The sequence below is a fragment of the Stenella coeruleoalba genome (assembly GCF_951394435.1).
Source record: "Stenella coeruleoalba genome assembly, chromosome: 15".
Lineage (NCBI taxonomy): Eukaryota > Metazoa > Chordata > Mammalia > Artiodactyla > Delphinidae > Stenella > Stenella coeruleoalba.
The window spans coordinates 46,133,526-46,159,324 of record NC_137161.1 but is presented as its reverse complement, the minus strand read 5'-3'; the positions used below and the strand labels follow the sequence as shown (position 1 = coordinate 46,159,324).

Below are 25,799 nucleotides of genomic sequence, written 5' to 3'. Positions count from 1 at the left end.
AGATTTCTAATTTGGGCTTAAAGGTTTAGGAAATACTTGATTTCTAAATTCACAGCATGAAAAATCAAATATTAATTAAAACATCAATAACTATAAATATGCTTTCTCATGCTAACCATCCTCCCTCTCAGACAGCAGAAATCTAACTGACTTATTTATACATCATCAATATTATGATGTAAAAATCCTAGAAACGATCAAATCCTAGAATCTAGGAAATTCTGTGTGATGAGTGAGAATCAGACTGTCCTCACTTTTCTTGGATTTCTTCTTAATTTTTTCTTTTTGAGGAACAGGAAATCACCTGTATTCAACAATGAAAAATAAAACTTCATTTAAAAATCGTAACTTTTTAGAAGCAGAGAAGGTCATCTACATCTGTCTCTGAAATGAAATGCTTCTTCCCGACCCTCTGAAGTGCGCATGATTTCCATACAGCTGAGAAATTTAAACACCTCAACTCATTCCCTTGAAATCACAGTTATGAATGCCTTTGCTTTTGTGTCCATATTAACTTTTTCAAAAGTTACAGATGCTTTTTATTCATGCTTATCATCCCATATGAATACACGCTGCATCAGAAATGTTAATGCTCCAACAACAAAGGTGCAGCCAGCTGGGGGCTCAGAAGTCCATAATGTAAGACACCGCATGGTGATGACACAGTAGCACAGGCTACGAAACTAACAAGAAAGGTCCAACTGGATAAAGGCCATGGCAGAAAACAACAACTGGAAAAGCGACTTTCCTCTACTTTTACTTACATAGGTTGTACTTTCAACTTGCAGTAAATACAAATTTGTATTTTAATGAATGTGCTTGAATTTTACAATGGGAAATTAACCTGGAGTCACGTTAATCAAGTCATAAACCATGACACACCCAATAAAAACCCCAAATATCTCTGGTACTGAAAAGTAAGGAAGGGAGTATTTGTGAAATAAGAACTGCTCTTCCCTGGCAGACTTCAGCTGCATCAACTGCCCAGGGCTGCCCTGAAAAATAAAGAGGAAGTCTAGACTCCATCTATGAGAAAACAAGCTTGTGACGTCCAAAAAGTATGCAAAAATATATTCCAAATATTTATTTTTCTAAATTTAGAGATGAAATATAAAAACAGTAACGTTAGGTTGTCCTTTAACTTTCATTTTTTTTTAAAGCTCCTCCCTTCCCTTCTTCTTAAGCACTTAGGTATTAATGATGAGAAAAGTGAGCAGGTGTCATGACATTGATGGTTCCTCCCCTTGGGTCTCTCCCGCTTGTAACTCTATTTGAAAGTAGTAATTACATCAAATGTGGGAAATGGTCTATGAAAGAATCATCTGAAAATAATAGATAAAAATATAACATTGCTTATCAGAAACGTTATCTGAGTAGAAACAGTGTGGTTATAAATGATGAATTAATGACACTGAATGAAAACACCCCTCAAATATGGGCACGTTTTGTTTAACCTGAAATACCTATATCTTTATGTTTCCTCTTCATTCTTTTTTTTTTTTTTCGGTACACGGGCCTCTCACTGCCATGGCCTCTCCCGTTGCGGAGCACAGGCTCTGGACGCGCAGGCTGAGCGGCCAAGGCTCACGGGCCCAGCCGCTCCGCGGCGTGGGATCTTCCCAGACCGGGGCACGAACCCGTGTCCCCTGCATCGGCAGGCGGACTCTCAACCACTGTGCCACCAGGGAAGCCCCTCCTCTTCATTCTTAACAAGGATGTACTTATTTGGCTAGAGAGGCTGTGGGTGCTAGTACGTTTTTAAGCTTTGTTTTTTAACTTAGTAAATATGTTAGAGAATTTCAAAACTCCTTTGCCATAGAAGTTTAAACCTCATTTTGAGTAACACAGAGCTGTGTTAGGACAAGTTTGCATAAGGTCCTGAGGTTTTCTGGAGAATGAATGGTCAAGTCAAAGAGTGTTGGACATTGAAAGAAAGTGGTACAAAAACTTAAATGTGCAATTTTAGGTTTATCCTTTTTCATTACCCTATTAATCTTCTGCCATTTTTCTGTGAAGAGTCATAATCAGCAGGGAACCTGTTTTTGGACTACAAGGTAGGAAACAGCAAAAAGAAATAGATCAAAGGTCATTTTACTGAAAAAAAAATGTTTTGAATTTACAACTGTGGGAAAAAAGTGTCAAGAAAAGATTGCAACTGGAAAGAACAGGGGACTCCAGAAGGAGATCCACAAATGACGAAGCAAATGGGCAACACAACGTGACGAGGTGTCTCGTGCTGCCAGCCAGCAACACAGCCCCGATCAGTCTTCTGTCTCCACTATGCAAAACCCCGAGTGAAGAATTCACTGTTCCAGGACCCTGTGGATAAACCTTAAATCCACATTCCACCTCTGTTACTTCTGACCTGTACACCCTTGGGAAAATCCCTTTGCCTTGGTCTGCTCATCTATAAAAGGAGCTAAAATGAGGCCTCGCTCCCGACTGGCGCCCCACTCCCAGCCAGAAGCACACCCTGGACTCTGCAATCTTGCAAACACAGCCCTGGACCTGAACCCTCACTGGCTAATGCCGCTGTGTCCTTCCTCCCTTCCCAGGAGGCCCCACAGGGGACCGTCTTGGGGCTCCAAACAGTCACGCCCCAGGTCACCTGCTCATGCTGTCTGGCTGCAGACCAACCACGCTGTGCAAAGTATTCAGCAAAACCCACCACCAAACACTTGGTTGGGAAATAAAACAGCTGCTGTTCTGGTCTCACCCTCCCCGAGCTTCTGGAAGCCTGTGACCCTGCTGACCTTCTTCAGCTCCTTGTCTGCTTTCTTCCCTTGACCTCCTAGAAATGACTCCTTTTGGTTCTTTGTCCATTTCCCTGACTTTGTCTTCCTGGTGACACGCCCTCGCTCCTTTTTCTTTAAGGAAGTTTTACCCGCAGGTTCTGTTCTTAGGCCTAGGTTTTTAACTTGCAAAGTCCATAACATTTTCATGGATGATCTAACACTCTATACCCACATTTTTTTTTTAACTTTTTTTTTTTTTGGCGGTACACGGGCCTCTCACTGTTGTGGCCTCTCCCGTTGCGGAGCACAGGCGCAGGCTCAGCGGCCATGGCTCGCAGGCGCAGCCGCTCCGCGGCATGTGGGATCTTCCCGGACCGGGGCACGAGCCCGTGTCCCCTGCATCGGCAGGCGGACTCTCAACCACTGTGCCACCAGGGAAGCCCCTTAACTTTTAATTTTTGAGACAACTGAAGATGCACACGCACTTGTAAGAAATAATACAGAGAGAGCCCAGATATCCTTCACCCGAATGGTAACATCTTGAGTAACAATAGTATAATATCACATTTGTCACCGAAAGAATTCATCAGTCTTCAGAGTTCACTAGTTTCAGTGCGTGTGTGTATGTGAGTCTAGGCATATAGATGGCATCTATCACACATACAGATGACACATCCACATGCTGACTCATATTCCAAGGCCTAGAGATGGGCTCTTGTCATTTGGGGAGAAGGTGGTTAGGGGGGTAAGCACAGCCCCGAGGTCCTGACACACCCACATGTCTACGATGGGCCCTCCGCCGGGAGCAGAGTGGCCTCACACCATCCCTTTGTGATGCCCGCCTGGTCCCGACGCTCTACCAGCTCCTCGCAAAGTCAGCCCGTCCTTCCAAGTCTGGCTTAGGTCCTTCTCCGTGGGAAGCCCCTATGGTGCTGCCGGGCCACACACGAGTCCTTCTGCCTGAATCCTGTCGCCACCCCCACCCCCCGCCACCATGAGATGAAAAGCTCCTTGGGGACAGAAAATGGACTGTGTTTGTGGGTTTGTGGGTCCCGTGGGTCCTCGATAATACAAAATTTAACTAAGATGGGAAAAGAAAGGCGAGGAGAATAGAAAAAGAGAGGAAACGAGGAAGGAAGGACTTGCTATCACAGAGCACTCTAGAAACCTGGATTTCAACCACCAGATTCTTAAAAAGAAACACAGTGAGTATTAACAAATGGCTACCGTCTTTCCTTTTCCTGTCAACTGGGATGACTATTCTGAAGAATCTTACCCTCTTCGACAGTAAGCAGGTTGCCCAGTTCTGCTGATGAATGAAATTGGACCGGCTCAGAATTCTTCACGTTTGCCAGTGGGAGGAAGGGGTCGTAATCCGCGGATGACAGGTCAGCCAGGGTCAGGGTGTAGCGGCTCTGCTGGGTGTAAGTGCTTGAGCCGCAAACACAGCAGTGCAGAACCTGTGAAGCACGGAAGGGATTGTGTGCCAGGGATGCCCCCAACCTCCTGCCCCCTGACGACCTGTCAAACTACAACAGCACTTAGGAGATAACTGGGACCATTATACTTTTTCTTCCTTTGATAAACAGATTTTGTCCAACTAAGGCTGTGGATATTCCTACAACAGAAACAGTTCTTTTCATAACGAAGCAGATACAGACCACGTCCCATGAACACTGGGGGATTCTGACCAAACTGCAGTTGTTTGACGATAGCAGTTGGGTAAAGTGCATCGTGAACTGGGCAACCACTGCTTCTCTATGATAACTGTTCTGCTCTCACTCCTTAAGTCATTCATTTCTTTTAAAATGCTGAACCCCCATAAATCCTTGTCAAAAGGGCACAGATAAGTATGGGAATGCCTAAAACCTGTTTTGGTGATTCTCTGATGCTGCAGTCCACGCTCCATGCCCCAAGGCCTGGGGGAGACTCACCCTGTAGATGTAATCCAGCAAGGGGGTCCGGGCCGCGGGCTGCTCGTCCAGGGCTGCTGTGGACACGGGGTGGAGGAGGGTGCCCGCCGGCAGCGCCATGCACCAGTCCAGGAGGCAGAGCAGCAGGGACACGAGGAACTGGAAGACGAAGCAGACCCAGAGCCTCAGGCTTCAGCCTCGCAGACTCCACCCCAAGTGACAGCAAACCTTCAGTGAAGCAGAACCTTCCCGGCATCGCAGCCATTGTTCAGGGACACAGAAATGAATGAGGTTTTCACAGAGAGGCTGTTAGGGCCAGTCCTAACAGGGGATATTATAGATATCCTTGTTTGTTGTTTTTTGTTTTTTTGCGGTACTCGGGCCTCTCACTGTTGTGGCCTCTCCCGTTGCGGAGCACAGGCTCCGGACGCGCAGGCTCAGCGGCCACCATGGGCCCAGCTGCTCCGCGGCAGCCCCTAACAGGGGATATTATAAAGGATAGCCCTGCATGTGATAGTATTTGCCATCTGTTTTATTACATTCTTAAAAAACAAACTCTAGAGGGCTTCCCTGGTGGCGCAGTGGTTGAGAGTCCGCCTGCCGATGCAGGGGACACGGGTTCGTGCCCTGGTCCAGGAGGATCCCACATGCCGCGGAGCGGCTGGGCCCGTGAGCCATGGCCGCTGAGCCTGCACGTCCGGAGCCTGTGCTCCGCAATGGGAGAGGCCACAGCAGTGAGAGGCCCGCGTACCGCAAAAAAAAAAAAAAACCCTCTAGAGATTGGGATTGACATATATACACTAATATGTATAAAATGGATAACTAGTAAGAACCTGCTGTATAAAAAAATAAATAAAATTCTAAAAAAAAAAAAGTGCCATTGTGTAAAAAAAAACCAAGTCTAGGGAGGACCTGGCCGATGCGCCACTTACCTTCTTGTCTGCTTCCACTGAGGAGTGCTCTGCACTTGGTAAAAGAAAAGCAATCGTGGCCACGAGGATCTGCAGAGAAGACAAATTCCCAATCAAACAGACCCCAGTAACAGTTCTGGAAGCCGCGTGAAAGGAGGCCCAGGACGGCCTTGCCACTAAAGCCAGCCTGGTGCCAACTCCCAGAGGAAGGTGACATCAAGCGAAGAGTCACCTCAGAGATTTGTGTGACCTGAAAACCAGAAGGCGATGGCCATGCCTGTTTCCACTCTGCTGGCAGTGAAATCGGGGGCCCAGAGGAAGGAGTATTTCTCTCTGCAGTCACACAATCTCCATTTTCCACTTCTCACAAGGAAAGCAACAAATACTTGCAAAAGTAATTCTGAAGATGCTCCCATTTACTTTTCTTATAAATTACCCCAGGTCTCCCCACACCTGCGGCTGCAGGGTAACAGCACCACTTTCATTCTCAAAGGTATTCCAGTTTAGGTGATAAATTATATGGTCGCCCTAAAACCCAACTATACATTTTGCAGCAGCTTATATGCCTATCGTCCAAAGTTCTGTTTCACTCTAGGTTCCTTGAGGTTGAAAATCGCTTGTGATTTCTGCTGTATCTCTGAGAGAACAAAGTGACCTCACGGGTGAAATTTGTCTAGGGCTGAGAGAAAATAAATCATATCCCTTCCTCTGCACTGGGTGTGTACAGAACAGGGCATGTTTAAAGAAGGGCAGCGACAAAACCTGGCAGGAACGGCTGAGCCTTACCAACCACACCTACAGGGTGAGGGTACCTGCCCCTGTGCCAGCCGGCACCTTCACGTGCCACTGACGTCCGGGGTGTTTTCGTGGAGAATGTTCTTCCTGTTCCTCTCGCCCCCGTCCTCCACCAGTGACCCCACGGAGGGTATTACAGTCGTAATCTCATTACAGCCGGGCGATCACGCTATGGCAGAAAGCTCGGTCCGGGCCTTCGGTCTGGGAGAGGCCCCCACACCCCACCCCCGCCCACACACACAGGGCATCACAACCAGCTGCCGACTCCTTGTTGGCACCATCCAAATTACTCTGGATGAATGAAGCCCAATCGACAAAAGGTCTCTTTGTTGTGGCCGTGTTTGCCTTTCAAACTCCCCAAGTGTAAGGCTGCCCTGGAACACTGGTGGCTTCTTACGTGGTGCCTGAAATCGCAGCTGAGAAGAACCAGCGCAATTTACTCTGAAAATGGGTGACTCACACGGCAGTTTAATGGTTGGTTCTCCAACCATTATTTGAGTATCTAGAATTAATTAAATATCCAATGTAATAAAAGGGACACGCTGATGTTTGAGCATTATGGGAAAAAGACTTACTTCTGCAATTTTCCGAGGCAGAGAGGTTTCAAACATCTGAAGCTTTTCCCAGTAGGAAACCAGCAACTGAAGCACATCACAAGCTACCTGGGCCACGATTTTGTTAGGAAACTAGAAAAGAAAACAAAACCCCAAACGAAATAACCTCACTTCACGTGTGCAGTACTCCTAAAGGAGAACCCAACAACGATTTCTTTCCAGCTCCATTTGGGGATCCATGTCCCTGTTGTGCATTAAATATATGAAAAATGTATCTTATCACCAGACAGTTTGTACGCGGTCACTGTCCTGTAACTGCCTTCTGCTAGACTAGCTGTACTAATTTACATAACATTCTATAGAAACAAGTAGTTGTCATTTAATCATTTGGAAATTAAAAGCGTAAATTCAAATGCCTTATTCAGATCACACAAATGATAGTTTTGCCGACTGGAGGAAACTGAAATGTAGTACATTATTGAGTACCCCCCGTGTACTGAACCTTTTACGAGAATTCTGCTCATTTTCGCCTTGATAACTCTTCATTAACAGCTCCATAAGGCAGCCGCTATCTTCATTTTACACTTGGAGAAACAAGGATTGATCAAAAGCCTTTCTATCCGATGAAATTAAACTTAACCTGCACATATGACATTCTAAGAAATGTGAAAAATGTGAAGCTAGGAGAACATAATTCAAAGTTAAGGGATATTCAGTTATTATTGCATCTGTTTTCTGCGTCTGGCGTGTGTTCAGGGTCCTCTAGGTGCCCCTGTTTCTTGGGAGATGGCACAGCAATGGGGCAGTTCTCGCAGGGACTGTGGGCTGTGGGTGTGGGGGAGGGATGAGGACTCCCAGTGCTCCCTCCCTGGCCAGACCCTGGACCACACTGCCATCCACACCCCACCATCTAGGGCAGAACGCTTTGTCACCAAATCTGTGTCCCTGTCTAGGGAGACCTCTGGACTTGCGTCTCAGCTATTTCCACCCCAGGAGCTCCAGGTTGCAGGAAGCAGATGCCAACTGACCAGAGGGCCACAAAAACAACAGAAGTCAACATTTAGCACCTCAGTGACAAATCACAGTATGAGAAGGGAAAGGTGGTCAGTTTTACTTCTACAGAACAGTTGCTGACTGCTCCCCTCCTGACAGGCACAAGGAAACCTGGGGTGAGAGCATCTGCCCCAAGGGGCTCTGCACAGCCTCCTCCAGCCACCCAGATCTCCCGCCCCCTGACCCTCATGGCCTCTGTCCACTCCTCAAACACTCTGACTTATTTCTGCCCCAGGGCCTTTGCACCTGCTCCTTGCTCTGCCTGGGACACTCATTCCCCAGGTCTGCACTCGGCAGGTGCTGCCACATTTTTCAGATCACGACTCAAGATGTCATCTCCCCCATGAGGCCACCAAGACTGTCCAAAGGCGTGGAGCCCACCCCCTCCAGCTCTTCCGTTCCATCCTCCTCCCCTGCTGTAATTTCTAGACGGCATTAAGGGCTATCAGAGCTGATCCTGTGTTTGTTTGCTTGTTGTTTTGTGTGTTTATCTTCTTGCATCTTATTCTCTGTCGTATTCCTAATGCTGAGCACAGCCCCAAGGAGGTCTGAGGGGACGTCGGCATGTGGAGGGAGAGGAAGAGTAAGAGTGGGCACTGGGGGCATTTCTGCTGCGTCCCGCTGGTCGGGTCACATGGTAGAAACATAAGGTTGGCATGGCTCTTGCATTATGGCCGGAGACAGACAAGGTGACAATGGTGAAATGAGGGACATGGCAGACAAGAGGGCAGAGAGGGATGAGGCGTGAGAGGTGGGGGCAGATGACAGAGAGAAGCCACTGGGGCCGGGGGGCGGGGTGGGGGAACGGAGGGGGAGAGCTGCGCTGAGCTGGGAAGAACGTGGGGTCGGGCAGGGGCCAGTTTCCTTCCAGGCAGTGGGCCCAGGGCCCAGGGTGCAGGCACCAAGGCAAGAAGAGTCAAGAAGAGTCGCTGTGGAGGTCTGCGAGGGCGGTGGTGTTCCTGACATGTGGAGGGCTGCGGGATGTGGGGATGAAACGTATCACCCACTTGCTCACCAGGACATGCCCACGGGGTACCAACAATGTACTCGGCACTGAATGAGCAGCACAGAGGACACAGGTACAGGGTGACACAGTCCCTGCTCTGAAGGAACTGGCAGCTTGGTGCAGCAGACAGGGGCCCGCTCACGGACGTCCCTCTCTGGCAGCAGCACGGAGGGCAGATCTGCAGGTCCAGGCTCGGGCCATGGGAGTCGGGGTGGGGGTGGGCTGGGGAGGAGGCCGAGGGAGCCAGCTGTGGGAGGGGTGGCCCCGGGCAGCAGGCGGGAGTGATCGAAGGCCGTTCAGGACCCGGTGACCAGGACCATGGTGGTGAGGAAGGGAGAGTCGACTATGGCTCCTAAGATGAGCAAGAGAAGGAGGACAGTGGGGCTGAGGGCAGGAACGCAGGGCCCGAGCGCCGATGCTGCCACTCGCCCATGAGGACGCTGGAGTCTGTAAGTCTGGCTCTGGCTTAGCAGAGTCCCACCCCGCTGCCCACACGAGCTCCCACCCGCAACAAACGAGTAGCCGAGTGGACTTCTCCAGAGGCTGCACAGCCCTTTGTTCCCATCGCTGTCACGGCCAGAGGCTGCTTTTTATCGACACCCCCTGGCTGGCGCTTCCCTAGCTTTGCTGCCCATGCCCTTCCCGTGCCTGAGGGGACACCTATGTCAACCTCGCCAAGCGCTCCTGGAGGGCACGGTTCCAGCAGAGCAGAGCCCGGAGACGGAGCCATGCAAAGCCCACAGGCAGAACTCGTGCTCCCTGCTGCCAACCGGGCAGGTAGGGCCGAGCCTCCTCCTCCCCCCAACCCCCACCCCTGTTCCTTCTCCTCCTCCCCTCCCCCTCTTCCCCCTCCCCTCCCCCTCTTCCCCCTCCTCTCCCCGAGCTCTCCTCCCCCTGGTAGAGCCCCAAGCCCCCTAAGGCCCTCTTCCCTCCTCCTCCTCCCTCCTTCTCCCCCTCCTCCTCCCCCTCTTCCCCCTCCCCTCCCCCTCTTCCCCCTCCTCTCCCCTGCACTCTCCTCCCCCTGGTAGAGCCCCAAGCCCCCTAAGGCACTCTTCCCTCCTCTTCCTCCCCCCTTCTCCTCCTCCTCTTCCCCCTCCCCTCTCCTCCCCCTCTTCCCCTCTCCTCCCCCTCCTCCCCTCCCCTCCTCCTCCTCCCCTCCCCCTCCTCCCCCTCCCCTCCCCTGCGCTCTCCTCCACCTGGTAGAGCCCCAAGCCCCCTAAGGCCCTCTTCCCTCCTCCTCCTCCCTCCTTCTCCCCCTCCTCCCCCCTCCCTCCTTCTCCCCCTCCCCCTCCCCCTCTTCCCCCTCCCCTCCCCCTCTTCCCCCTCCTCTCCCCTGCACTCTCCTCCCCCTGGTAGAGCCCCAAGCCCTCTAAGGCACTCTTCCCTCCTCTTCCTCCCCCCTTCTCCCCCTCCTCCTCTTCCCCCTCCCCTCCCCTCCCCTCCCCTCCCCCTCTTCCCCTTTCCTCCCCCTCCTCCCCTCCCCTCCTCCCCCTCCCCTCCCCTGCGCTCTCCTCCACCTGGTAGAGCCCCAAGCCCCCTAAGGCCCTCTTCCCAGAGTGGCCGCTCATCGTCCCCCATGTTCCTTGAGGCTGCTCTTTCCTCTCTGGCCCTCGGTTCTCTTATATTGATGTGCTCCCCCTTCCAACCAGCACGGCGACACAGGCACTGAAAGGTGACGGAGCTGCCCCAGGGCCCAGGACTTCTGTCCAGGAGTTCTCCTCTGTTATTTACAATGTTTAAAGGGAGGCCAATCTGACTGATCCTGGCCCTCTGATTTCTCAGCAATTCAAGCTGGAGCAGGTTCCCTGGCCTTCCCCTTAGTCGCCTTCTCTTTTATTTCTAAAATGGGGGAAGCAGCAGTGTCCACAGGGGTGGCGGGATTCCATGGCTCAGTCCGTGCACTGCGCTGGGACGCCCCTGACAGGGCAAGGGCTCGACACGGCAGGTACATTCTCTTCTGCTGCCTTAACGTTTCTCCTCATAATTACAGAAAAATTAAAGAACTTTTTGAAAATTTACAGAAATACTAAGAAAAATCTGGCCCAGCATGAGGTGAGCACGCAGCACATGGCAGCTCTTCTTACTAACAAAGCCAAGGAAGACAGACATCCTCAAAGTGCCCAAGGCCCCACTGACGTGAAGCACTCAGGCTGTTGCCCAGGAGCTGCCTGGTCTCTCCTGGTCCTGCCGAGGAGGCCAGGGCATGAAACCCCACTTTCTTGTCACTCCAACCCACAGGTGACAGGCATCCTGCTTGCCCCAGGAGCTGCCCAGCCACCAGAGGAACCCACTGGGCCGGTCCACGAAGCTCAGGCTATGGACAGCCAGGCTGTAGCCGCCAGTGGGTAAGCAACCATGGGTGGCTTTGCCAGGACCCCTCACAGAACGTTCAACGTGGCTCTGAGAGAAAAGATTTCTGAATCAAAACTTCTCTGTAATGTAGGGGGAAATAGAAATGGGGCTAATTCAAACTAAAACGGGTTGAATACCTGGGAAACAGCTTAATGTCAAATACACATGACGAACTGGCAATACCTTCAAAGTGACGCCTATCACGTTGACGGCCTCTCTCAGCTGAGGATGGTTCGTGCCCTGTGCAAGCTCTTCACAGATCCAGACGCCAAGGGAGCAAATGGCAATGCACCTTTTGAAAAAGAAGGAGACAAGGAGGAAAACTCTCACGAAGAGATGAATTTTCTTGGTATTTTCAAATGACAAAATATTTTAAGCCTTGTTTACAAAGTACAAAAGTTACAGACATATTAACAAAATGTCTTCTTGAGAAAAAAGATAAGGTACCTTCAACAGACCAGTTTGCAGGACAAATAGAAATATTCATAATGGTTAGTAATTAAATATTTAATGAAATAAATGGTATATTTTCTGTTAATTGTCACAGCACATTATCACTTATTTTTGCTGAAACTAATTTTTTTATTACAATTTCTTGCTTCAGGATATTTCTGAGGAAGAATCAAAAACATGAATCTTAGAAGATTGTTGGAAATTGAGTCTGTAATTGTTTTCCTTACAATAAAATACACAACACTTACCAAAAACAGAGGACAAATCCTGTATTTTATCGTAAAGAATACCTGAGTACAACTTTCAAAATAAGTTTCACCGTTACTTCTTTTAAACAATGTGTTAAGACAAAATACTCTTTAAGTTGCATACTCCTTTAAAAATTACCTTTCTCAATTATAAATCAAGATTGGATGGTAATTTTCTTTGGAATTGATACACTCAATATCTTTTGCAATGATCAAAAAGTCACATTCTTCTGAATGTTTCCTGAATGCACGTATATGAAATTTAAATGCCTGCCCTCCAACCTGCTCACTTTCTGAACAAAAAGGGGCTTCAAACCACTACTTGGAACGAGATGCTTGCTGTAATATGTAATATGCTGTTCTCTGTAGCAGGAGGTCACATCCAGGGCCAGTCAAACCGGACACACTGCCCATCCCTCCACACTGAACGTCCCTTAAAGGCCATCAGTATAATTCAGCAATTAAAATCAAGCTATTTTCAGGTTTTAAAACCACCATACTTCACTGGATTCTCACCTCTTTCGATCAGAATGGACTAGGTGCTTCCGAACCAGTTAATTAAAACCCCTTTGGCGACCATGTCACCTTCTACCAAAACTCCCTCGGTAACAGCTGTGCTTTTGCCTCGGTTACAAGGTGTGTGCCGGGCCTTTCTTGTTTCTCCGGCGCCGGCATTAGCCTCCACACCTTCCTGTCTAGAATTGTCTACATGTCTCTCTTCTCTTGCCCAATTCCTAGAAACTGCCCTTTGCATCTTAGTCTATAGTCATTCCCAAGAACTCTATATTCTTTCCCAAAGCCTCTTTATCTTCCCTCAGCCGAACTCAGACTGATTGTTTGACCCATGAAAACTATACCACTTGGAATTATGCCCCAAATCATACTGTTACCATTTTAAGAGCTGCTCTTCCTTTGAGTGCATGTGTGTATATATAGGTGTGTATAGTCTTTTTTTTTTTTATGACCCATTAACCTATTTGTTAAGTGTAATTTGTTAAGAGCTCTCGTTTCTAGGAACACCTGCATTTCTCTGTAACTATTAGCCTTGCACTATGGAGAATACTGTGACCTGTAAAATGGTTTTATAACCTAAGCTACTCTCACCTGCCTTGAGTTTTAAGCCACACTCGCTTGTAACAGCCCTTCCTGCTATTTTCTCTCTTTGAAATTCATCATTTAACATCCTCACTTGGCATCTTCCTATTCTTACACTCCCAGTGACTCCTCATGTTCTCTATATCCCCAGGATGTCCTTCGTGATTGTGAATGAGTTTTATCTATCAAGACTCTTTTTTAAGCTAATGGCAGTATTACCTTACTCTCAGTCTGTATTCCAATACACTCTCTTAATACTGTTTGCTACTATGCCACCTCATACCACTCCAATTTATATAACAAAAACTTCTTGTTTTTTCTTAATTTTTCTGAATTACTATCACTCACAATTATAGCTATATTCTCTCTCAGTTCTCCTCCATTTATTTGAATCTTGATCATATTTCAGTCTGCTTGCTTACCTACACTCATATGACCTTAATTTCATTGCCTAACTCCTTTTACACACAACTAAGAAAGACTGACCATATTATACATATTTCTATTCCACTTTTAACTCCACAGGAATTTGGCTTTCTACACTAAAGGAAAAGAGGGAAGAAAGATACTGCCAAGACTTGTTGAAGGTCTGAATGCAGCAGGTGCAGGTAAAGGAGAAATCAAGGATTTTCCCAAGTTTCTGAATTGACAGTCTGGGCAGATGATGGTGACAAGTACTGAGATGATGTCTGAGGACAGTTAGGCTCTGGGGCAGACAGCAGACTCAAGGCTTCAGTTTTGGTTGTGTTAAGTTTACATGTGTTAAGACATCCAAGTTGAGATATCAAGTAGGCAGTTTAATATAAAAGCCTGAATATTTAAGGGGTTGACAGAAGGGGCCAGGAAAATAAATTCAGTATCATCAGCAAGCAGATGGTGTTAAAAAAGTCTGGTGAAATGAATAAGAGCACCTAGGAACATCATGCAGAGGGAAAGACAGCCAGCCCTAAACCCTGAGTCACTCTAACCCCCAGAGGTAGGTAGAGAAGGCAGACAGGAGAGGAACAGCTACAGTGACAGAGGAGCAAAATCAGAATATTACATCCTAAGGAAATGGCATTGTTCAGGAGGAGGATAAAGACAGACTAAGAACTAGCAAGATAAGTATGCATATTAAAATTTCTAAGGCAGCCTCTAAAAGAACTGAAAATCTATGACTTCTAAAAAAATAGAGGTAATAAATGGAATGTGAAAAAACCACAATCACTCCCAAAAAAAGGAAGGAAGGAAGGAAGAAAAGGTGAGTGAAAAAAAATGAAGGTAAAAAAACAGGAGAAAATGAAAGAAATATTGAAAAAGACAAATAGCAAAGTATAAAATAAGATGAAAGATTTACATCCAAATATATCAGTAGCTACAGTAAATGCAAACGAACTAAAGCTTCAGTTAAAAGCTAAAGATCAGACAGGATAAACACATAAAATCAAGTATGTACAGCTTTTGCAAAGACATTTAAAAGAGAAGAATATAGAAAGGTTAATTTAAAAGAAAATATTATTTAAAAATATAGCTGAATCAATATCAGACAACTGGTCTTTAAGATAAAAAAAACACCCTTAAAGATAAAGAGGTCACTACATAAATATAAAAGATTTGATTAACTATAGAGATAGGATAATTTTACACTTCTGTGCAGCTAATAACATAGCTTCAAATATATAAAACAAAAATTGACAGAAATACGAAGAGAAATATATAAATGCACCATAAAATTGGGAGATTTTTAACATATCTTTCTCAGTAAATGATCTAGATGATGAAAAAATAGAAAGAATGTGTAATATTTGAAACACATGATTTAAAAAATTAATCTAATGGACACATCTAGAACACTACACCCAACAACTGAAGAATAGTATATACATTCTTTCAAGCATATATGGGACATTTGCAAAAACTGACTACATATTGGACCATAAAGCAAATCTCAACAATTCCAAAGACCAACAACATTTTTGATCCACAATGCAATTAACTAAGACATCAGCAGCATAAAGATAAATAGAAAGAATGATATTTTTGGAAATTAAGAAATATATTGCTCAATAAATCATGACTCAATGAAGGAATCATAATGGAAATTGGAAAAGCTTTGTAGTGCAAAAATATTACATATCAAAACTTAAAGAACTCAGACAAAGTAGCACCTAGAAATAAACATATGGACTTAACTGTTCATATTTGCATAAAAGAAAGGCTGAGAATTAATATACTAAGTATACAACTTCAAAAGTGAGAAAAAGAATTATAGAATGTAAAGGAAGTAGAATGAACATTAAAAAAAGAGCAGAGAGTAGGAAATTAAAATATAGAATAGAGAGGTTGAACAAAGACAAAAGTCCCTTCTTTGAAAAGACCAATAAAATTGACAGATATTTGGTAAGACTAGTGAGAAAAATCAGAGAACACACAAAAAGTGTCAGAGATTAAAAAGTGCTTATAGCTATAGAAGTGAAAGAGATAAAAGATAGCAAAGGGATAATGGAAACACCGTGGATGCCACAATGTTTCAAAACTTGGAATGGACAAGTTTTTAGAAAATTTTAGTTTATCTAAACTGTCGAAAAAAACCTTTTCCTTAAAATCATTGAAGAAAATGAGTCCGTGGTGAACCTTCTTATAAAGAAAATACCTTGATAGTTTTACTATCAACGTCTATTAAATAAATACACAAGACTATCAAGTCCAATTTTACAAAAACTCTTGCTGACTGAACAGAATGAAACAGCACTTTGCTCATTTTGTGAGACTATATAACCTTGTAATCAAACCTGACAAGGACAGGATGGGGAGAGAAAATTAAAGGCCATGAATATAAATGCAACTTTCCTGAACAAAATGTTAGTCAAATCAGATCCAGTGCTGTGTAAACCAAGTTGTGTTTATCCCCAAATGCAAGGTTATTTAATATTATCAAATTGATCATGAATTTACAGCTTCTGGTAATGGCAGACTAGAAAATTGTGACTAAACCGTCCACTGAAGGTAAGTGAAGAAGTTAGACAAAATACAAAAGAAAAAACCCTTGAAAATGATCGGAGAGCTAACAAGACAGTGCAAGTGCCCGCTGCTCGCTTGGAACCGGCCCGGAGGGAGCAGGACACAAGCAAGAGGCGGAGCTGGGGTTCTGGTGACCTTACAAGCTTGGAGGTTGAGGATCAGAAACTGCTGTGCCCGCCACCAGTGCTCCCAGCTCCGGGCCTCACCTGGGGAGAACAGATAGGAACTTTTCACTCTGTACGTGCCCCAGAAAACCTCCTATCTTGGCCACAGACTGCCAGCAACCTCAGATGCCTGGTGGAAGCAACCAAAATGTTTCCAGACATTGCTGAATGTTTCCTGGGATACAAAAGCACTGCCGATTGAGAATCACTATGCTGTAAGTACATCATTTTTATACATTTCGGTTTATCCTTCCATTTTCTTCCTTGTTAAAAATATCAGGGAATACACCTAGGTATTCGCAATCTTGCTTTTTCTTACACAACAGGTAGCATGTGCTACACACAATCATCTACACCTTGTGCTTTTCACTTAATAATGGCACCTTTGAAAAAATTAATAAAGCATTTTCCCCACATAATTCTTACTGTACTTTTTAGTGTAAGAGTAATGTGAAAGAATAAGTATTTTTAACCTTAACTGATTACACATGAATGTGTATCTTAAAATTCTAAACTAGTTTACCTTTTATTTAGCATTTACCTTGCACTCTCATTTGGCTCCTCTGTGGCATTCTTCAGTAAAATACTTATGAGGTAGTGCTAAAAACACAAAATGACGTAAAATAAAAACCTTGTTTAGTAGTTGATTTCCCACATGTTCTGTCCTCATTCTAGGCAGTGAGGGGCCACTGAAGGACTGGGGGAAGGACACAAGGGGCTCAGGGGAGCAGCATGGTGGTCTCAGCCGGGGGCTCGCAGGGCTTGGAGCCTGCCTAGGGAAGAGCTTTTCTGTGTATACGATAAAAACCAAGCAGAGCAAATGACTCTTCGTCATAGGAAAAATCTCGGTTTTCTTTTACTTCAACTGGATTATACATCGTACACTGAATTACACGTTGTACTTGTGTACTATAGATAGATAAATTAATTGATTGATTTGAAAAGCATTTTTCTTTGCCCCAAAGTCAGCTGAGGAGAGACTGTTTAATTTTATTCTCCAAGGATTAATTTAGAACCTCAAATAGTAGTAGTATTTAATCAGGCCAACAATGGGATGGAATGTTTTGCTTATTTCAATTATTTCTTATAAATTCATTTGCTGCACTAATGCAGCATAGTTACACTAATAAAATTATTACAAAGAATGATTCATTACATAATCATGATCCGTAGGCATGATAAACAGATCTAATAAAAAACACCCGAGGAACCTAACCATCGCTCTCCATCTAGTTCATTTAATCCCCCCAAAACCAGCCTTCTAAAAAAACAACTGATACATCTAAACGATATAGCCAAACTTTCAGGGATAAGCAGCTCAATGCATAATAATGGAAGAGAGAACCACACAGCTCGAGCTAGAAGATGCTAACCAGGGCTTCCCTGGTGGCGCAGTGGTTAAGAATCCGCCTGCCAATGCAGGAGGACATGGGTTCGATCCCTGGCCCGGGAAGATCCCACATGCCGCGGAGCAGCTACTGAAGCCTGCACACCTAGAGCCCGTGCTCTGCAACAAGAGAAGCCACTGCAATGAGAAGCCCGCGCGCCACAACGAAGATTAGCCCCCGCTCACCTCAACTAGAGGAAGCCCGTGCACAGCAGCGAAGACCCAACACAGTCAAAAATAAAAAATAACTAACTAACTAAATAAATTTATAGAAGATGCTAACCTGAGATTCGGTCATTGCATCACGTACCTTGACATCTTCCGTTCCCCTGGTGACTTCAGTAACTTCGGGCACCGGCTGCCACAGAGGGATCTCGCGGTACGTGTTGGGAAAGCAGACCAGAGACCCGAGAATGGTGAGAGCTTCCAAACGAGGGGCCTGCACATGGCAAAGGGAAATGAGACACACATTTTCCTTCTGGTTATAAACGTTAGATAAGCAACAATGTGTTTTACTTTTTCATGATTTTGAGCCAGCCCTGCTGGGGCAACGGCATCAGGGGTGAAGTTTACTGTTTCCTGTTTTACTTCATTTTTTAAATAGAAAGATTTGAAACTACTAACACCAAAATGTTCAGGTTTTTCAAAGTTGGTCAGTGAGCACACAGCTTCTCGTTACATGACCCCCACAACACAAGACCCACCAGTTCCCATCCAGGCCTGGTCTCACCCGACCCCGCACGGCAGGGGATGCAGCTGACAGCTCCCGCGCACCTGGGAGCCCTTCCATCGCTTGGACACCTTTCTTGGTTCCCGAGGGGACCTGACAGTCTCCTTGCTGGGACCCCTCGCCTCCTCAGGATATAGACTCCAGGGTGCTGAGTGCAATTCTCGGCCCTCTTCCCTCCGAGATCGACACTCAACTCGTCTGGGATGTCCAGACCCGAGGGTTTAAATGCCTCCTACGTGTCGCCGACCCCTCAGCACCTCTCGGTAGCCCTGGCTTCCTTCCTGAGTCCAGATCTGCAGATTCGACTACCTGTTTGCCATCTCCACTCGGGGTCCAGAAGCCATCTCCCCTGACAAGCGCCCCCTCGCCACAGGGTGCTATGGTTCTGTGTGACACCACCCAGCCTCCATCACTGCCCCCTTACCTGCTACCTGTACCTTCCTCTATTTTCCTGTTAAGAAAATCTCTAAATGTAAAAGTAGACAGAATGTTATATCCATGCACCCAATGCCTAGACTCAAGATGTTACCACTCTTGCCTCATTTATCTCCTTTCCGTTTTTTTCATTTCAATATTTAAAATGTTTAAAAGTTTTCCACTTTCAGTTTTAAAGCAAATTCAAGACATTGCGTCATTGCACCTCTGTGTCCTCCAGCATCCCTGCTTTGGGTTTTTCCTTGGTATTCATCACTTCCTGACGACGCGTTATGTATTCATTTGATGTTTGCATTCCCCACGAAGACAGGGGGCAGACAGTCTTCGTCACTTCTCTCCCCCGAGGATGCCCAGTAAGCACCACCTGGGGACAAGGTGGTGGCTGTGGTTCTCATTCACGGACGGACAGGGCCCACCCTGCAGGTCTCCGCGTCAGCTTTGCTTCTTCCATGAAGACTTTTCTAACAGATGCCTTCCCTTCCAGCTCTCATCACGCAGAATTAATTGGTCCCACACTGGCACCCCTCTGGGTTCTGGAGGTGCTTCTATTGTGGCTGCTAGAAACTTATGTGCAAATATTAACGCTTAGTTTACCTGTCCGATTCCCGGAGGATGGGTTCCCTGTCACATTTACGCAGGCCAGGTCCTGGCATATAGTACATCCGCAGTCAGTGTTTCTCGCACAGACTTGTTCTTTCGGCCTTCACTAACGGTTCCCTTGACCCACCATATAGTCTTGGTTTGAACCTCGCTGAGGCTGATTTTTTCCCCTGAGTCGTGTGTGACTCTGTAACCACTGGATACAAAACAACAGCTCCTACATAAAATGAAGAGCTGTTACGCAGCTTTATTCAAAGAACGGAGTAAATCTAGACAATTTTTTTGCCTGGGTACTGGGCCTGTGGTGAGCCCCAATTTACACACAGAAGAGTGAGGCCTGTGCGTCTGTTGCCCCAGGATGGATGACTAGTACCCACAATGCTGGGAAGGACCCTGGGCCTGGCTGGGCAGGGCTGCAGGATGGAGAATGGGAAGAGAATTACGTGTAATATCCCACGCTGTGTGCACATCAGGATGCATCCACTCTGCCGCTGGTGGACTTTCGGATCGTCTCTAGTTTGGAGCTGTGATAACAATGTTTGCTGAGCACGATCTTCCCCCACCTCCTGGGTACTTGTGCACGCGTTTCACTTTCCCTCATGGCCTCAGCAGGCAGATCTACGTAGCAGGAGTCCTCCAGGCTTGTAATTAACAGAAAATTCTGACTGAGCAGGTGTGTCCCTATCCGAACACCTCTCACTAGTTCTCCTACAATTTTAAACCTCAAGTTTAAACTCAGAGAGTGATTCAAAGTAATTCAGAGTTATTGTTCCTTTATGTAACATAAATCTTACACTCACATTCTCATATTTTCTCTCTCTCTCTTTCTCTTTAAACAAATGTTTTGGAAGGCCACTTTAATAGCTCATCTAGCCGAAAGATAAATTTTCACAGAGAATGACCACCGTGCATGATATTATCACTAGAAAGGGCGCCCGCATTTTCACAGGAAACTCTCAGAGCAAGTAAGGAAAATTGCAATAAAGTATTTTCCTTCCTATATCCTGTTTTTTCAATGTTTTTTCCAAAGTTTTTCAATTTTTTTCCCAAAGTTTTTTCAATGTTGATTTGAATGGTTAAAAGTAAATTAGAAGGTTCCTTGAGAATGATTATCCTACAAAAAGTTTTTCAGAAATAAGTATGAAAAGTTGTCATAGTCTTTACAAGAAAGAAAAACAGATGAACAAATTCAACATTTTCCTTCTTTCTTCCTTCTTTTCACTCATCCATCCCTTTTGCTCCTGTCTCTCTTCCCTCCCCTTTGCTTTTTAATTTACCCCTAGAAGAAAAAGCGCATGAAATACCAGCTATACAAAGCATTCAAAAAACAATTTAATTCAAAACCCAGGGTTGGAGTTTGAATTTGCCCTGCAGTGAAGAAATAAGTAGAATAAGAAAGTAACAACATGTCAAACAGAATTTAGGTAGCTAGATACTCACACTGATTTCAATAGAAGTGCCTGGCAAACAGTAAAGCTAGTTTTATTTACACCATTTAAAGAAGGGAAAGCTGGCTCTGAACAGGTAACAGCTGTACAGAGCACAACTGTGAGAGGCCTTCAAATTGAAATGGGTGAGAGTGTCCTCTCAAAGGCGTTAATACATCGCCCTAATAGTGGAGGTAAAGGTGGAGACTACAAATCAATTCTTTTCGTAGCCCTTAGCGCTCACTTAGTCCACTTGCTTCTCATTTCTTAGGACAAGAATTCTGCCAGAGTTTCATGGCATATGAATACAACGATATATATTAATTTTCCGGTTAAAAATTTTAGTGTTCTAACATTTTAAGAAAATATTTTCTATTAGACTTATAACTAAGACTTAATAATAGAAAAAAAACCTTATTGATGATGTACACTTAAAATTCTCTCTTGGGCTTCCCTGGTGGCGCAGTGGTTGAGAGTCCGCCTGCCAATGCAGGGGATATGGGTTCGTGCCCTGGTCCGGGAAGATCCCACATGCCGCGGAGCGGCTGCACCCGTGAGCCATGGCCGCTGAGCCTGCGCGTCCGGAGCCTGTGCTCCACAACAGGAGAGGCCACAACGGTGAGAGGCCCGCGTACCGCAAAAAAAAAAAAAAAAAAAAATCTCTCTTGACCACAGACATTAGTGTCTGTGCCACCATTTACTGAAAAATGCTAGTAAGATTCTAGGAGACCAGTCCTGCCTCTGACTGTGTAAATGTGCTGCACTATTAGTGAGGACATGATTTCTCACACTCTGGCCTTTTGATGAAACGCCTTTCCACTACCAGTGTGTCATCTTATCGTACAATTTCACACGTCAGCTGCCAGGGCATCTACCCGAGAGCCCGGTTTCACGTTGCACTAATGAGTCAACACCTGTTAGGAGTGGAGAAATCTGAACCTTGTTAGCCGCTGTGAAGCCTCCTGGGAGCTGGGATGCTGAGCATTGTCACACTCACCGCCAGCGTGTCTGCACTGAGGACCCTGACGGCGGCCGTGATGAAGTCCCCCACCAGCATGGAGAAGCCGGGCAAACCGAGGGAGAAAAAGCGGGGTGGGCAGTGCCTTACAATGGTATTTAAGATATCCTAGAAGGGGAGAAAAGAAAACACAACTGTAAGTTTCCAAAATTCCAAAGTCATCAGTTCGTCTGTACATATGACTACTGTGAGCTTATCTGAAAGAACACAGACCACGGAACTTTTTCAGTGAAAAGCGTTCCAGGAGATGAGCTAGTCCAGGGGCTATTGTACTCATTTTACACGTAAGAGGATGGAGACCTGACACTGTGAGGTGACTTGTCCAAGACCTGAATTGTGGCATTGGGACTAGACACTCTTCCATCTTCCATGTAGAGGTGGGCTCCTCGGACAAGCTACAGGAGTGCTGAGGTAAATAAATAAATTAAACCTGCAAGCAGCTATCACTTCTTATCTTCTTCAATTTTCAAAAGTCAAAGCACACTGGTCTATTACAAACTCCTGAAGTAGGCAGAGATGGAAACTTGCATTCTTCGGGCAACTCCCGTGTGAAACAATGGGAGTGGGGGTCCCGCTGGGATGGGTCACACGCCAAAGTCAGGTGGTCGGTGGGGCTCCGGGTAGAAGTGGGTGGCAAGGCACGTGTGCCCAGTGCTGCGTGTGGACCATCTGCCCCCAGACACCTGGTGTCCCTGGGTCTGGAAGGGCCTTTCACTGGTGGGTGGCCGGCTGGCCCCTGCCCGCCAGCTCTGTTCTGAGGCGTTGCCTCATTCCAGCCCGTGGCAGACCAGGGCTCTTCTCCTGGACGGCGTTCGTGCCATCCACGGCCAGGCCGCGTCTCTGAAGCCATCTGTGCGAGTGTGTGCAAAGGGGATTAGTAAGAAAACCACAAACTGCTTTTATGCAGTTCTAGGCCAAATGCATTCATCAAATGCACTGAAGTGCTGTAGCTATGGGACTTGTAGTTATATAACCTAGAGTTAGTCGCAAAATACAAGAAGCAAAATACCAAAACAACAACAACGACAAAAAGCCCCCCAAAACCTCTGGTTTGTTTTCTCAAATTTCAGTGTAGCTATTTGAAAATCCTTTAAAATAATCCTGATTTAACTTGATTAAATTCGAGCAAGGGATAGCAGTGTGCTCGATTCTAACACCTTAAGTCCTTTTTCATAAAAATAACCTTATTGAAGAACTTGTATCTTAAAAGAGAACCTTTAGGTGTTCACAAAACATTTTTTCTAAGACTTCTTCCTCACATAGCAGGCTCATTTAGCATCTACAAATCATGCTGCGTGTGTCCTTAAAATGATGGCGCAGTGCTTTATTAGAACTCTTATATGGTAAATTATTTAGCAAGTACTAACTTAAGGTTTTAGCATTGCAGCAGACTTTTTCCTATACCAAAAATAAACAGAGAGACAAACAGATAAATAGACAGATAAAAGGGAGGAAGGAAGGAGGAAAGGAAAGAAAAACCCGAACCACGCTTCCCCCGGGTTAATGTTTAAACCTGCTGTAATCACGTCCTTTGATACATTTCAGTGTCCACATCAACCAAGGCAAACATTCTAGGGGCTGAGCAGATGGACACTGCAGTTTAGAAAGTGTGTGGTCAACTCCCACTCTGAGCGCAGAACAAAAGATCCACCTTTTTCATAATGAAGCCTCTGATTAATGCCCTGGACTCCTCACCACACACCTGTAATTACTCACAGAGGTACGCTCTGTGCTGGGCCTCGTCTCGGGGTATCAGGCATCAAGGTCTCGGGCAGCAGATGGAAGCACGCTTCTGTTGACATCTGCTGCCACGAAAGGATTCGTGCAAACCTGGCTCGCAAGGTAGTAGAATGCCGTGCGTGGGAAGATTAATAATGCAAACAACCATGATGTTAACTTTGTTAGGTTTGTGTTAATTCCATCTGTTGAGAGGAGGAACCGAGCCTTGAACCGTGTGGGTTTTTAACACCTTTAGCACATACTTAAATCACAGACTTTTCACCACTGGAATTGAGAGGTTTAATTTTAAAAAAGGGTTTTCTGGGATACGTTTACGGGAATTCTGAACTAAATCCTTTAACAAGCTAAAGCCAGAATTTATACATGAAATCCATTTTGCTTCACAAGATTCAGATGCGTCAAGGCAATGAGCTGGAAGTGGGGCATTCCCAGAAATGACTAAGTTGCCACTGATGCTGAAGGAAGCAGAAATGTGTGCAGCAAGAGAAAGTCACAGGCTCCCCACCCCCTGGACCCCGGCCAGTCTCTTGAACGGAACCTGTTTCTACGGGCAAGAAGGTTGGAAAGAGAAGGCAAAATAACAGATGGCTGGCCTAGCCTGCCCGCCACCCACGGAAGGCGGCCCCCAGGAGAAGTGAGGCCGCCAGTTACAGCAGCTCTGGGCTGGGGTTAATATGGGGGTTAAAGAGGGGGCTGTATGGCCAGTCGGCCAAGTTAGGGCCATATGCTTGCTTATTTTGCTTATCCACACTGAAATGGAACAACCCAAAGATGACAATCTTTGTGACAACATTTTGAAATTAGGAATAACTGTGGTGCTCGAAGGAGAGCAGCTGCATCTTCCCAGCAGAGGGGCGTCCACAAAGGGCTGCCGGCACTTCTGGTAGGAGCCTTCCTGTCCACACACTGAGACCATGGCGATAGCCGGAATCCTTGCGAAAATGAAAATCTTGAGACTGAAGCTTTCTCCTGGGTCCCTGGGGTTTCAGGGAGACCGAACAGGATGGTGCTTCCCAAACACAAATTATTCACGTACAACCCTTAGGCTTTTTGTCCTATTCAAGTCCAAAGTGAACATGATTTGTCTGTTTCTCAAAGTAACTCACTTTTTTTTCATGTAAATAAGAGTATTCTGGAAAACTCGTATCCTGTCATAAGTAGAAAATAACCCTTAAATCAGTACAATTATGGTAAACCAAGGCGACTGAGTTTTTGCTAAACATCCCCGTCAGATGGAGGCTCTCCTTGTTAACAGCATGGTTTGCATCCTGGGTGGAGAGAGAAGTTCTGTGCCCGCTCCAGCCACCTGTCCGGGAGTCACAGGGCTGGCAGAGCCAGGGCCATGGCACCCCAGGTTCGACTCAGGGCTATTCAGTGCCCCCTGCTTTGTGATCATGGTGGAAAATGCCTCTGTACTCAAGTCAGACTCTGGCAGAGTGAAAAGAGCCCCAGGCCTGGGGTCAAGACCTCGTGTATGTGACCGTGGACAGGTCACGTCGAGCTTAGAGCTTCTCGTTTCTCTTCCACAGAAGGGACTGATTCCCCCTGGACTTGTGGGTAACGGGAGAGATGTGAACACATGCCTTGTAAACTGAAGAGGGTCACACAGAAGTAAACAGACTAAAAATAAAAGGGAAGGACTATGAAGGATTTTTACTTTCTAGAATTTACTTTGTAGAATTCCGTGAACTACTATTTTGCTGATACTCAGAAAGAGCTTTTTAAAACATTTCAAAGGTGGTCCCCAAAGCCTCTTAGATTACATTATCCCAAAAGTTAAAAAACCCTAAAAACTAATTCTCTCCAATAACATCCTTAGCAAAGTGTTACAGCAATTAGCCATAGTGTATATAATTTATAGGGCAAATAATGAAATAAAAACCGGAAAATGCTCTGTTTTTAGATATTCAAGAGTCCATGCTTCTAAGGAGTTCTAGAAGATACTCAATCAAGTGAGTCTGGTAGCAAAAATTAGTTTCTTTTCCACGTTCTAAACAGACTGAAAATAATAAGCAAAACTATAAGCTCAATGAAAAGACGGACTCTAAAATAGGAATTAAGCTTATTCTTGAAAATTGACCAGCATGAAACTCTTTCGCATGCTTTTTGTTCAGAGGAAATAAAATTCAATCCGCAAAATGCTGTAATATGAGGAACGGACCACCAAACTAGTATTTTCCTCT

At 45.7% G+C, this 25,799-nt stretch overlaps 1 protein-coding gene across 3 annotated transcripts in view; it reads right to left on the bottom strand.

Annotated features, from left to right (window-relative positions):
* The window catches only part of RALGAPA2 (Ral GTPase activating protein catalytic subunit alpha 2), a 282,721-nt gene that overhangs the window by 109,057 nt on the left and 147,865 nt on the right, over positions 1-25,799 (bottom strand). For all 3 annotated transcript variants that reach the window (XM_079945309.1, XM_079945307.1, XM_079945308.1), the window contains 8 exons: positions 21,856-21,984; positions 17,977-18,105; positions 16,821-16,879; positions 11,503-11,611; positions 6,930-7,040; positions 5,581-5,649; positions 4,670-4,807; positions 4,012-4,195 (listed from right to left, as the gene is read on the bottom strand). In XM_079945309.1, coding sequence (XP_079801435.1) covers positions 4,012-4,195; positions 4,670-4,807; positions 5,581-5,649; positions 6,930-7,040; positions 11,503-11,611; positions 16,821-16,879; positions 17,977-18,105; positions 21,856-21,984 — 928 coding nt within the window. The remainder of the gene's footprint in view (positions 1-4,011; positions 4,196-4,669; positions 4,808-5,580; positions 5,650-6,929; positions 7,041-11,502; positions 11,612-16,820; positions 16,880-17,976; positions 18,106-21,855; positions 21,985-25,799) is intronic.